At 39.1% G+C, this 14,006-nt stretch overlaps 1 protein-coding gene across 1 annotated transcript in view; it reads left to right on the top strand.

Annotated features, from left to right (window-relative positions):
• Nucleotides 1-14,006, top strand: part of LNX1 (ligand of numb-protein X 1) — a 113,876-nt gene that overhangs the window by 95,125 nt on the left and 4,745 nt on the right. The window contains exons 8-9 of the mRNA XM_058547055.1: nucleotides 5,400-5,577; nucleotides 7,172-7,400. Coding sequence (XP_058403038.1) covers nucleotides 5,400-5,577; nucleotides 7,172-7,400 — 407 coding nt within the window. The remainder of the gene's footprint in view (nucleotides 1-5,399; nucleotides 5,578-7,171; nucleotides 7,401-14,006) is intronic.

Here is a 14,006-nt window from a genome sequence, read left to right as displayed (position 1 = left end):
TAAATAAGATGACTCACCCCAATTTGTACTTTTGTCTGTGGCTTCTGTTAGAGGCAATGCCATAACTTCTCCATTTGGATGGGTGTCTAAGCAACATAAACTTTGCTTAGTCCAAATTTAGAGTCCTATAGCCTTGGCTTGGCATCCTATTGCAACAGCAACGAGCTTCCAGCAGACATTTCTCCTGGAATCTTGTTTTATTGCATCACTTGTAACCGAAAAGTCTTATAGGTAGCCCATTCTTCTTGCAACAGAGATTAGGTAATGCCTACATTCCACATCGGGCTACGTTTTGGTTTTGAATAACTCATGAGTTGAGTTTTTGAGCAATGTAGGCAGAACTGACACTCAAAACTTTGATTTTTGGAACATTTCTGCTTTATACATCATTAATTACACAGCCTATAAGGCTACACCCTCTCCTCTTTCTCCAGCCAGCCATGCCCCATTAATCCATAAATTCCAGGTTTATTCACAATAAGCAATCTAGACAGACTAAGTACCTCCTGCTAAAACATTTTATGGATAAGCACTCTCTGGTGTCTTTTTGCTGGTAAATCCCATTAGCATGTTTAAATTAAACTAATGGTATTTATTAATGGAAAACTAGTTCATTAGCTTAATTAACTAATTATAGTTGAATTAACTAAACTATATTATATTTTAGTTCATTAAACCACTAAGAATGAGGCTTCCACCAGCGCTCTGGTTTTATAATCCCTTCCACCTAACCATCGTGATTCATGGAAAGAGCCAAGATGATGTGATCAAATTTTTGCCGCAACCCTCTGTCACTTGTTCCTTTCAGGGAAAACATACATAACAAAATGGCCTAGTGGGAAATTGTAATTATTTTCATTTTAATTTATAGTTCTATCTGCCTTCTGAAATGCTCTCTCACACACACACACAAAGTCGCACATTTAAAATAAAACCAAGACATATATGGCCCTTTGATGATTTATTTTTTTATGATCCTACTAAAGTTTTGTTTTATTTAGGAAACAACATGGCTTTTTGAAAGTAGGACCTTAAATGATTCAAAGAAATACCAAAGAAGGCAGACCAAGATTTGTGAGACAGAAAAGTTTTTAGCCAATTGGCAAGTTAATAATAGGCATCAAATTTAGGAGTGTGGTTACCTTGGTGGGAGAGCATAGGGAATGTGACCAGAGAGAAATCATAGAGGGACTTCAACTGTATATGGAATGTGTATTTCTGATGCTGGGCTGCAAGGTACACAGGTAGGTCATTATGTTAATTTTTATACTTTTTTTTATATGTCTGCAATGTTTAATTTTAAAAATCCAAAGCAAATATTCCGTAATGTACTTTTTATAGCTGAATGATAAGTACACAGGTGCCCATGATACTTATTTTAATCAGCCTGAACTATTTCATAATAAATTATACTTTTTAAACATTAGGGAACATCCTGAGGTCTCCACAGTAGGGAAGGGGGAGTGGAAAGAAAACACAGATGGAAAAGAAGAACATCTCTGTCATATTTAACTCTCCTTTTCCCCAACCAAAGTTAGGCAACGCTGGGTGTGAAGGTTTCATGGGGAAACTTCGGTTTTTCCATTCCTAACATGAGTCTCTCTCTGGTAGGGAAGGCAACTGGCTATCGGAGACACAAGACACATGGACATGTTTCTTATTTGGGGTAGTCCAGTCATTTGTGTGGAGCCTGTAGGTGCTCAATGAAACATCTCTTTGCTCAGTGCAGCAAGGCTGTTTGGTAAGCACTGAGGAAGTGTGAAAGACTGCTCTGCAGGAACTTGTACCTAAAAGCATAAATGATGCATCTCTGCAGCCAGGAGCACATAGGTTTCAGCATTCAAATCTTACATGTCATGTATTTTATTTGACAAAATTGGATTTGGATTGAGTTCTCTAGACAATGAGAAACTCTTTCTGGAAAAATTGAGTAATTAATTCTTTCATGTGTTTTTTCTGACAATTACCTGAAATTGATTAATTTATGTCACATATTTAAATATTACCTCTAAAAGCAAAGTGGTGTAGTGGGGAGAACATGGATCTAGAGTCAGACATCCTAGCTTCCAGTACTCAATTTTTCTCCTGCCAGCTGTGTTGCATTGATCAGATTTTTTTTTTTAACATTTTTTTTTATAATTTTATTTATTTATTTATTTTTCCCCCAAAGCCCCAGTAGATAGCCGTATGTCATAGTTGCACATCCTTCCAGTTGCTGCATGTGGGACGCGGCCCCAGCATGACCGGAGAAGCGGCGCGTCGGTGCGCGCCCGGGATCCGAACCCAGGCCGCCAGCATCGGAGCGCGAGCACTCAACCGCTAAGCCACGGGGCAGGCCCTTGATCAGATTTTTTTTAAACAGAGAACCTCGGTTTGCCTGGCCTGACACTTTTAAGTAGACAACAAATAAGAATTCTTTTCTTTTCTTAAAGGAGTATCTGGCCAATCTGTACACTATTCAAGCAATATTTATTCACAGCAAAAAAAAAAATTAAAACTTCACTAATTCCTATTAACTGGAGTAGTAAGAGAGAAGTCAGTGTAACTTCTGGAATATTTCATATGATATGTAATTTTGCTACTTTCAAGTGAATTTAGTAACACATTTTTTTAACCAGAGTATTCTCAGATAAAAATCATATCTTGCATTCAGTTGCATTTTTTTAGCCACAGGTTTGCAGTATGTGGGCATTCTTACCCATTTCATAGATGAAGTCAGAGGTTGCTTGAGTGATGACAGTATTACAAAATCTCATATGCTTATTACTTTTAAAAACCCAAATAACAATAAAAGATGTTCAGTTTACTACTAGAAAGGCAAATAAATAATTATAATCTTTTTTTTTCATCTGGACAAATATTGTAAATATTGATAAAACCCAGTATTGGCAGAATTGTGGGAAATAAGCATTTTCACAATATATTGTTGAGATTATAAATGATAGAACTGTTTCAAAGGTAATTTATCAATATCTATCAAACCATAAAATGCTCAGGCTCTTTGATTTAGTTATTGTACTTCTAGGACATTAGCCTAAAGAAATATTTACATAAGTGCACAGGATATATGTGTCTAAGGATGTTCACATGTCACTGTTTAATTTTGTGGAAGACTGTAAACAACCCAAATGGTCATCCGTGGTCGATATGACATCTCTACACGATGAAGTACTAGGCAGCTGTTCAAGGAAAGATAAAACATATATATGTGTGTGTGTGTATTATATAGTATATATATATTTTTTTTTAACATGAAATAGATGTTCTTGTTTTCCAGACCATTCCATACTGTGTTTTAGACATCATCTTGAGACACTGATCAACTACCCCTGGCCCCCATCTGGAAATAATGGAGTTAAGCCCTTCTTTGTGAGGATCAGGAGTGAATGCTTTATGACTACCCCCAGGAATGAGCTGAAGCAACAGGGCAGCCAGGAGGAGTCTCTGGGTTTAGAACTCTGCCCTGAGCTGGGGGCATTTCAGAACTGCCTGCATCTCCAAGCCAGGCTCTTCTGAGAGATGTTTGTGATTAAAGGAAAAAATATCCTGCATCTAAATGCCTTTCAGAAGGGAAAAGTCATGCACTGAGAACAGATCTTGAGAGCCCCTCCAACTCTACTCCTTGGCCTCAGCTGGAGTGCCAGGACCACTGTGTTCATACTGTTACATATTTGTCTTCTTTTTGAAATTTTTCTCTGAAGAAAGACTCAGTTTTACAACTCTCATCTGATAACCAGTCTCTTCAAGGTTCTTCAAGGTTCTGGGATTTATATAAACACAACCCAGACCTTAAAAGTACTAATTGTAACATATACCTTGCCATAATTATTTATAATTTCTGATTTATTATTCTATTACTACCAAAAACAATTTGTGGCAATTTGCAACTTACCCATCCATTTATTCGACAAATATGTATTTACCACCTTCAGTGTTCTAGACGCGATGTTCAATGCTAGAGATACAGTAACAGGCCATTACCGTATACAATAAGGCCATTAAAACAGACATGGGAAATTTAAAACCATAGGAACTTATGAGATAATAAATGCACCAGAAAGCCTAGACTTACCTTGTATCATAATGAAGCATTAAAAATTGACCCTGTGCATATAGGTAATAGTTGTGCCTGATGTCAACCATCAAATTTACAGCAGTTTAATTATAACTCATTTGATTTGTTGAATAGATAATATATTCACAAGGTTCAAAAAAATGGAAAGTATATATTAAGAAGTCTCTCACCGCTCTCTAATCTGTCCATTCCACCTCCACCCCCATGAAACCACTTTTTCTTCCAGCTTTTGTATATGAAAATGCAAACTGATACAAATTCTCATTTCCCTCCCTTTTTTTAAACAAAAGTAGTATACTTATACTTTGTTCTGTATTTTGATTTTTATCAGATGTGTTTTTTAATTTTATTTCCTTAGATACAACTGTAAGCTGTATTTTGAGTCATAGACTTCTTTGAGGTTTAATCAAATATTATATTTATTTGCATTGCACACGCCCACTGTCTTAGTCTCCTAGGTCACTGCACAAGCAGGGAGGAGAATAATTTTTTAGAAAAATATATATTGATATGTATTCACTGATAAACAGTGGCCTTGACCTGTTCTTATTGCTTCAAGATAACGCTGCATGTAGCTCTGAATGTGTTTAGTCTAGCGTTGTTGAGTCAAAATCCCAATTCTCTTAATTAATTTGCTTTTCAAAAGTTGGTCCACAATGTATACTATACAATGTATATACTGTATTTTTATGTAATGAAATTAAAGAGTACAACTGACTGCATATTATTTAGAACTGCTAAAGTAAGAGTAAAGATGCTAATGGGGGAAACTAGATATTGGTGAATTTTTACAGTGTAATATCTGAAATCCATTATTTTTCTTTTAGGATTTCTATAACTGATTACCTGCATACATTAAACTGGGAGTATTTCATTTAAATATGGTTGGTTTTTAAAAATTAATTAATTATTGTTATGGTTACTTTTTTTTAACTTAGAAAATTTCCTGATATTCATGAATGCCAAGAGTTTTATGAAATGTCAACTCACTACTATCAGGAATAAGTGAGTCACTTGGAAAATTTTGGGTAAAATTCACTTTGTATGCTGAGTATTTCTCCTGTGGTCTGTAATCTGTTCCTCCTCCAATTTTACTGGTCCTGTTTGAAATGTAAACTTTCTCTGAGTCAGCCTATAGAATTTGGGATAAAGTAACTCTGTTGATGATTAGAGGCAAAGCAAGGATTCTCTGCGTGTGTGCTTCTCTGTGAGACCAAGGACCACCATCACATATTTATGCATTTTTCGTAGTTTTTAGGTATAGGAAATGAAAACCCACTTGTGAACAAATGTGCCATGTTTATTTTTCTGTCTGTGCCTTCAGCCCCTCCATCCTGCGGTCACTTGTAATGAGAAGGTGGTTAGCATCCAAAAAGACCCCAGCGAATCTCTCGGCATGACCGTTGCAGGGGGAGCATCACATAGGGAGTGGGACTTGCCTATCTATGTCATCAGTGTTGAGCCCGGAGGAGTCATAAGCAGAGATGGAAGAATAAAAACAGGTAAAAAGTAAGAAGACTTAAGATACTGGGGTGGCAGAGTGTTAAAAGGAATTAACAGCTTGGTGAGTTAGGTAACTGTTTCCAGAATTAACAGGAGAATGTGAGGGTGATCAGGCCAGGACATCTGTTACCCATTGACCATGATTGGTTTGAGTATAGTTGCTGGACTGGATTTCACCCTTCTTAATTCATGTGGGTTGATGTGGGCCACCTTGCTTGCTAATAAATCAAATACCTGCGAACCCATGCCAAGAATTAATAGGGAACTGCTATAGTTACGAGCAAGCTGCCTCCATTAAATGGCATAATGTGGTTCCATTCATTCTAAGTGATTCTTTGCTGAACTGATCCAGTGATGAAACTATTTATCATGGGTTGGATAGGAGAAATGATTTGATAGATTTTGATTCAATGAATATTTATTAAGAGAAAATACCAAGCAAAGTACTTTCCCATCGATGAAAAGTGTTTTGCTGCTTTAAATTTATGTGTCCTGGGCTACTCTGAGTGAAGAAAGGAGATTTCCAATTTGTATCCTTAATAATATTGTCAATTCACAAGAAGGGGAGGCACAGATGGTTGAACAATTATGCCATTTAAGGGTTCCGATTCAAGAGAGAAAATGTGAGGTTTCTGAAGTACAATTGCTCGGCGTGAGGAGCCACAGGAGTGGCGCGTTAAGGGATTCATTGGCCAACCCAACGGTGCTTCTTGGCCTTGCCCATCTTTCTCCTCTTATCCTTTCACTCTTGCTATGGTTATTCTGTGTGAAAAAGATGATATTCAAAGGAGGCAGAAAATCAGGAGAGAGATAAAAGAATGGAAAATGGAGATAGAGGAGGTGTGTATTTTAGTTTCTCTTGCTTTTCTTTTTCACCCAAGCACCTGAGTGGAGAATGATGAGGTCAACCAAGAAGTGATTTGTTAGCGAAAGGACATGAGCAGAGTATTATATCATCTGATGTATGGAAATGGTCCCACACATAGTAGGTGCTTAACCAGTGGTAGCTATTATCACCTTTGCAGTGAATAGAAATGTTGTTAACTCTTCTTTCCACCTCTTTAAGAACGCAGTTCCAGGCCTATTTTTCTTAGCTGCTATAGACTCCTTTACCAGACACACTCATGGGTATTTTCCTATTTATTCATTCAATCCATATTTACTGAGTGCCTACCCTACTCCAGGCTCTGTGCAGGTGCTGGGAGCTTTTGCCAAGTGCTCTCCCTTTGTGCTAAAAATGGGAAACAAAAAAGGATGAAAAAGTAGGTTTGCTTTGATTAAATAGTGAATATGGTTAATTTATCTGCCTTCCTTCCTACCTTTTTTTCTTTTAAGGCAAGAGCTAAACACCAGTAGGTATGCTTTAGAAACTCCCACACATGACTTACCAACGCCTTGGAATCTGCACACTGTTCGCTATTTGCCATATGTGAACCCAGTCTCACATCAGTGCAAGAGGCTCATGACACACCCCTCACCCTCACCACTTCCCCACATCCTCGCATCTCAGTCAGTCCCTGTCCCTTTGCACTTTTAGCAGAAGTTCCTGTTTGCATTTTCCCTAAGGATGGCCTCTGCTTCTCTGGCCATTAGGTGACATTTTGTTGAATGTGAATGGGATTGAGCTAACAGAGGTCAGCCGGAGTGAGGCAGTTGCGTTATTGAAGAGCACATCCTCCTCGGTGGTACTTAAAGCTTTGGAAGTCAAAGAATGTGAGCCCCAGGAAGACTGCAGCAGCCCAGCAGCCCTCGACTCCAACCACAACACGGCTCCACCCAGCGACTGGTCCCCCTCCTGGGTCATGTGGCTGGAATTACCACGGTGAGTCCCGGTGTGACATCCTTGGGGAGGTATGGGAGGAAATTTCTTAGACCACTCTTTGACTTTCTTTGGCTGATTCATGGCACTAGCATCTTAATAAGACCCAGGCTTGGTTGTAGGACTGTTTGAAATAATTGTCTCTTTCTTTTTGCAACTGAAATACATGCAGAAATCCTCGGGCAGGGATGAAAGCCTGGATATGGAAACACTGTTAGGCATTCACACTGAGGAACTCGAAGGGCTGCTATGTACTGTTGTGTCAGTTGTTCATGCAGCAAGGAGCTCAGCTAACAGGGAGAGAAGGCAGAAATCCAGCCTGTTTTCATACACCCTGGAGCAGGGGAAGGTTCACTTTTCCTCACTAGCTAGTGACGGCCCTAGGAACTTGCATGGAGGATGACCCCCTTCTGTGATTCTAGCTTTCGGGTGGCCCTGGCTAAACATAAAGCAGCACAGCAGAACACTTTGACTTCACCCAGATGTTGAAGCATATGTTGATTGAGGATATGTTGCACATCATCTGTCCTGAGTTCCCACTCTTGTAAAGTTCGCGCATAAAGCTTCAGGAAGCAGCTGGGGTGTTGTCATTTTAGTGAGATGTAACTAGAGACTTACAGTGAAGCCATTTAATTGTCTCACACAGACACTTCAGGAAAGGGTTCAGGAAAGCCTTGCTAAAATGGCTATATACAGAAATTAAATATTCAAATGACAGACAAATTGGGGTTTGCTCACCTGCATCAGAGCGGAAACTCTTGGCCTTCAAAGGATCGCCTTACTAATTCCAAGTGAGTGATTTAAATGTTAACTGTTAGACTCACTGAAGATGATATGCTGACATAGGATTAAATGAATGAAAGCAGGATGTTTGGTTTTAGTACATTTTTCTTGAGGGTGGAGATAGGTTGGTCTCTTTTTGTTTTTTCAATTAAGGTTTTAAAAAACATCCCTGCCTCAAATACAAACTGACCTAGATTCCTTTTTGAGCCTTCACTAGTTGATAAGTTTTTTTTTTAAATGAGTACTTTTTTTTTTTTTGAGGAAGATTGGCCCTACGCTAACATCTGTCGCCAATCTTCCTCTTTTTCTTTTTTTCTCCCCAAAGCCCCAGTACATAGTTATATATCATAGTTGTACAGTTGTAGCTCTTTTGTGTGGGATGCTGCCTCAGCACCGCTTGATGAGCAGTAAGTAGGTCCGCGCCCAGGATCCCAACTGGCGAGCCCCAGGCCGCCAAAGCGGAATGTGTGAACTTAACCGCTATGCCTCTGGGCCGGCCCCATGAGTACACTATTAAACAGTTGAAAACAGCATCGAGGCAGTTTAAAAATCTTCAAACATCTTAGAACTGAGCCTAGGTGGAAGAAGAGAGTGTTGCTTTAACTAAAATTTTATTTAAAAAAATCTTTCTGAAACTAGAGACTATTAAAATAAGTCATTTTAAAATTGTGCTTGAAAGCTATTTGTCCTATAATCAAAGTTCCTTGCCGTTCATTTGTATAAGACAGGACAAATGTGAGACGCTTTTTGTTCCAAGTACAACCAAGTCAATGGCTTTCTCTCCCTCTACATTTTGTCACTTGGCCTTGGGCACAGCAATTCTCTGCTCTTGCCAGAAGCAGAGTCTGGATTTTACTCATTTCCTTTAAAAGAAGAGTAGAAAGTAAGTGTGAAATGATGCCAGCGTACACAACACTGGTTTTCAGTCACCCTGGCAATTCCTAGTTTCCTTCATCCCCTCGTCTCCTCACAGTAATATAATAAGCACAGTAAAAATTCACAGGGCACCAAAGGGTACAGAGAGAGTGAAATGTGAGTCTCCCACCTGTCCCCTCAGATCCGCTTGGCAGAGGTAATCACTGTTACCAATTCCTTGTGTATTTTTCCAGGAAGAGTCTATGTCAGGGGTTGGCAAACTTTTTCTGAAAAGGGCCAGAGACTTCAGGCTTTGAGGGTCATACTGACTGTAGCAACTATTCAATTCTGCTATTGTAGCATGAAAGCAGCCATAGACAATACATAAGTGGATGGGCGTGGCTGTTTACTTACAAATACAGACAGTGGGCTGGGGTGTAGTTTGCTGACCCCTGGTCTATGTACATATGTACACACACACACACACACAATGGTAGTATACACACTATTATGTACCACCACTTTTTAAAAAAAGTCTAAGAATCTGTCTTGAGTATCATTTCCTACCAGTATATATCAAGCTGCCTCATTCTTTTCTATGGCTGAATAGTATTCTATTGTATACATGTACCATAATTTATCTAACCAGTTCCTACTGGTAGTGGGCACTTAGGTTGTTTTCCATCTTTGCTTTTACAACGTTGCAATAAGAATTCATCAGGAATGTGCAGTGATAGTCACTGCAGTACCGTAGTGTCCACTGCCAATAGGAACTAGTTCAAGAAATCATGGTACATCTGTACAACCATGTGACAGGTTGTTGCCTGGTATAAAATTATGGATCAACACACTTTTGGACTTTGTAAGCATCACATCACTGTTAACTAGCATTGGAGGATGGTGTAGAGAAGCCCATTTCATTTCTTTCCCTCTGTATGTGGCTTGGTCTTTTCACCAAATGTTCAAAAGAACTGTTCTGTTATTTGGGCTCTTATTTTCAGGGAGCCCAGATATGTATTTATTTGACATCTTTTGTGTTTCATATCTTTCATTTCTCTTGAATCCTTTTCAACTCTATTTCCATTCTATTTGCTTTGTTTTGATCTGTCCTTCGTATTCCTTACTGTGTTCTCAGTAGTATGTCTTTTCCTTTGTAGCCATTTTCATTTCTGTGGTGTTTTGATTTTTCTCTTTCACTTCTTTTTTCTGTTCTGTTTAGTTCATTTCTTCTCCTCTTGTCTCACATCTTCATTGCAATCTTGTATCTCTGCATTGATCTCTTGTTTATAGAGCAATTGTTTGAGAAGTATTTTAAATTCACAGTAATATGGTTGGTTATAAATTTCATTTTCTATAGCAGTATTATATTTCTGTGGCAGCATTTTTCTGGTGTGAGAAAGCAGCTATATCCCCCCCACAGTTAATATATTACCCATTTCTACATTGTTTTGCGTAGTTGGTGGGGAAAAAAAGGTATTTTGTGGTTGTTTTCAATATTTTCATGATTTCTAGTGAGCCTGAATATATTCACAGACTTACTGGTCATAGGTATTTACCTTTTTTGGAGAATGTCCTGTCCATATCCTTTGTCCATTGTTTTTTTTGCTGATTTTTCTTTTCTTTTTTGGGGGGAGTACTTCTTTGTATATTCTGGATGCTCATCCTTTGTTTTTGTTTTTTTTTTAAAGATTTTATTTATTTATTTTTCCCCCCCAAAGCCCCAGTAGATAGTTGTATGTCATAGCTGCACAACCTTCTAGTTGCTGTATGTGGGACGCGGCCTCAGCATGGCTGGAGAAGCGGTGTGTCAGTGCGCGCCCGGGATCGGAACCCCGGGCGGCCAGCAGCAGAGCGCCTGCACTTAACTGCTAAGCCACGGGGCCGGCCCTTATCCTTTGTTTTATATTTTGCAAATATTTTCTGAGTGGTTTTTGTCTGCTACTGTTTTTACTGTTACTTTCCCCATTTTCTTTTGTAGTGTCTCTCTCTCTGCTGGTTCTTTTTCAGTCTTTAAGTTAGGTAAATTTTCCCTGGAACAGCTATTTGCTGGAGGTCTATTATTAGGGGAAGGAACCAGGGCCATTTTCCAGGTGGTAGAAACTTCTCTTTATGACACAGGTTGTGTGTTTCTTTACTTCTCCCAAAACAACCAAGATCAGCCTTGCAGGGCCACTCCCAGCGCATGTCCCTCTCCCGCCCCCACCACACTAACAGGCTACTTCCTGTACATATGGGTTATATGTTTGGGTTCACACTCATGCCCTTCTCCTCTGACAAACTGGGCCAGGGAAGCTCTGCTAACAGCCACCTACCTGTTTCTGGTGTTGCCATGTGGACTGGGTGTTTTGCCCATCAGAGTGGGCCACTCACTATGGACCCCAGGGCTCTACTGGCTTGGTGTGCACTCTCCAGCTGTGGGCATCCTCTCTTCCATCTTCCCTCTTTGACTTTCACTGCCTTTGGAAGTGCTCTCTCATCTATAGTGGCTCAGTTTTGTCTAAGATGGAGTTGGCATTTGTTTCCAAGTATCCTAGTTGCCTTTATAGTAATTTTTAAAAGCAGAAGAGGGGAAACAGTCTTCACTGACATTTTGAAACTAGAAGTATGTCCACCCTGGCACTTTTCAGAAGTCTTTAATGACTCAGTCTTTCTCCTATATTAGGCCCCCAGACAGTCTCAGCATGTGAGTCCTCAGTCGTAACACTGCTTCAGTTTTCATGGTGGGGGGTATCCATTCACATCTCTAATCTTGACTGCACAGAACCCCAAAAGACCGGTTTCTCCCTGATTGATGCAAAACCATTGGTTTAAATGTCTCTAGTCATTTGGTATGAGATCCTAAGAATTTCAGTCCATCCATCATATTTCAGCAAAAGTTATTTGCCTGAACTGCTAGAGTTAGGCTACGAGTAGATTTTTTTAAAAATACTCACAAAGACGACATTTCTCTTCAAATTATACATTTACTCAGTCAAACATTTTCCCCCTTTCCTTAAGAGATTTTGAGGAAAACTATTTGCCCTAAAGTATGATCCAGCCAGTTACCTAAGATTCTCTACCAATGAAGAAAAATGATATGTCAGCAGGACTAGAAACAGGAAATATTTTCTAGGACATTGTAATTAAGTCCTCAGGTGCAGCCCAACACACAGAATGAATACACATGAAGAGGGTAGCATTAGCCAGCATTAGTATGCTGAACCAGTGGGTGCTTGTTCTGCACCAGTGAGTGTCAGATATAAGCAATGGCAGAGGGCATAAAAGTGGGTTATAAAGGACAATGCAAATATGTCTCACCCTTATCAATGGTGCCTTGTGTGCCAGCAGTGACAGACCCCTGGGCAGCAGGTCCAGACATGGTCTCTAAGCTATACAAATTATCAGACGCCATTCAACTGGAGGAGATTTAAAAAAAAAAAACACTGAAGACCTCCTGCTTTATTCTCTGTTGTCTCTCAGAGCCCATACTCCACATCTGGAAGTCTTTCAGAACATGCTCTCATATGGACTAGTATGATAGTAATACACATTCATTCATTTCTCCTCTTGCCTAAGAATTTAACCTTTCACTTTCCTGAAACTCTTAAAGCATTTTGATGAGGATTGTATATATTGCAGAGCAGGGAAGCAGATATCATGAAATTTTTTTTAAGTCAAAAAACTTTCACATTTTGACTATAAGACAGGGACACTATCAGGTACATCCAAGCCTGGAGTACAGTCATGTGTTGCTTAACGACAGATATACATTCTGAGACGTGTTAGGCAATTTTGTCATTGTGTGAACATTATACAGTGTACTTCCACAAACCTAGATGGTATAGCCTACTACAGACCTAGGCTGTATGGTACTAATCTTACGGGACCACCGTCATGTTCTGTCGTTGACCGAAACGTCATTATGCAGTGCATGACTGTAATAATAACCACCACAACAGTAGCTAATACTTACGTAACCCTCTGTGCCAGGCACTCTGCCAAGAGCTTTGCATGTTCTTTGCATTTTCCACTCATTTAAAACTCACATCAACTCTATGATCTAAGTACTAATATTTCCCCCACTTTAAAGATAGGAAAGGGAAGCACAGAGTGGTTGAGTAACTTGCCCAAGGTTACATGGTGTTAATAAGCAGAGCTGGGATTTGAACTAGGCTGCCTGGTTTTGGAGTCCATGATCTTAACCACTATGCAATAAATTTGGTGAGCATCCTTAAGAGGATGTGAAGCCTATATTTAGCTTTTGTAATTTAGCTTATATAATTTATAATTTGAGTTATTTCTTCTTTCTACCACAAAGCAAGTTCTGTAGGAGGCGTTTGCATGGCTCAGACTTTTGTCATTCAGTGGGTGTTACATGTAGCCACCAGCATAGTGTGTTAGTGTGTACAGCATTCTTCATTGCTTACTTTTTAGGCCTCCAATTTCTTGCCATTGCCCCTCATCACTTTCCCTGTATGATGATTGCTGATAAGTCACAATCAATCGAAAAGCAAACGAGTTACGCATGGCCATGTCATTTCAAAAGCAAAATTATTTTTAAAAAAGTCTTTCTTTCACATGTACCCCAAACTCACCTATATTTAATGTGAGATATGAATGCATTTTAGTATGTTTGCTATAATAATGGGTGGAGCCTGCAAAAGAAAAGAATACCTAGTGTCTCTGAAGGTCTTTAAACGGCTCTGCTTAACAGGCATTTGTTGAATGAAATAATGACTATATTATGTATAGGGATAGCCCTCATGGCTTCTACAACATAGTAAATTTTTAAAAATTATGAATTATAGAGGTTATAGTTAAAATATTATGAACTTTACATAGGCACAGGGTGCTTAGGGAAACCAGAAAAGACACTGGAGTGAATGATGGTACATTTCATCTGGCTGGAGGATACAACCAAAACAGAGTAGGAATAGCAATTATTTATTTTCACAATCATGCTGCATAACAACTAGCCACAAAACCTCAGAA

This window comes from Diceros bicornis, chromosome 8 (genome assembly GCF_020826845.1).
Source record: "Diceros bicornis minor isolate mBicDic1 chromosome 8, mDicBic1.mat.cur, whole genome shotgun sequence".
Taxonomy (NCBI): Eukaryota; Metazoa; Chordata; class Mammalia; order Perissodactyla; family Rhinocerotidae; genus Diceros; species Diceros bicornis.
Note: the sequence above shows the minus strand (reverse complement) of the source record. Positions and strands in the feature narration are given on the sequence as shown.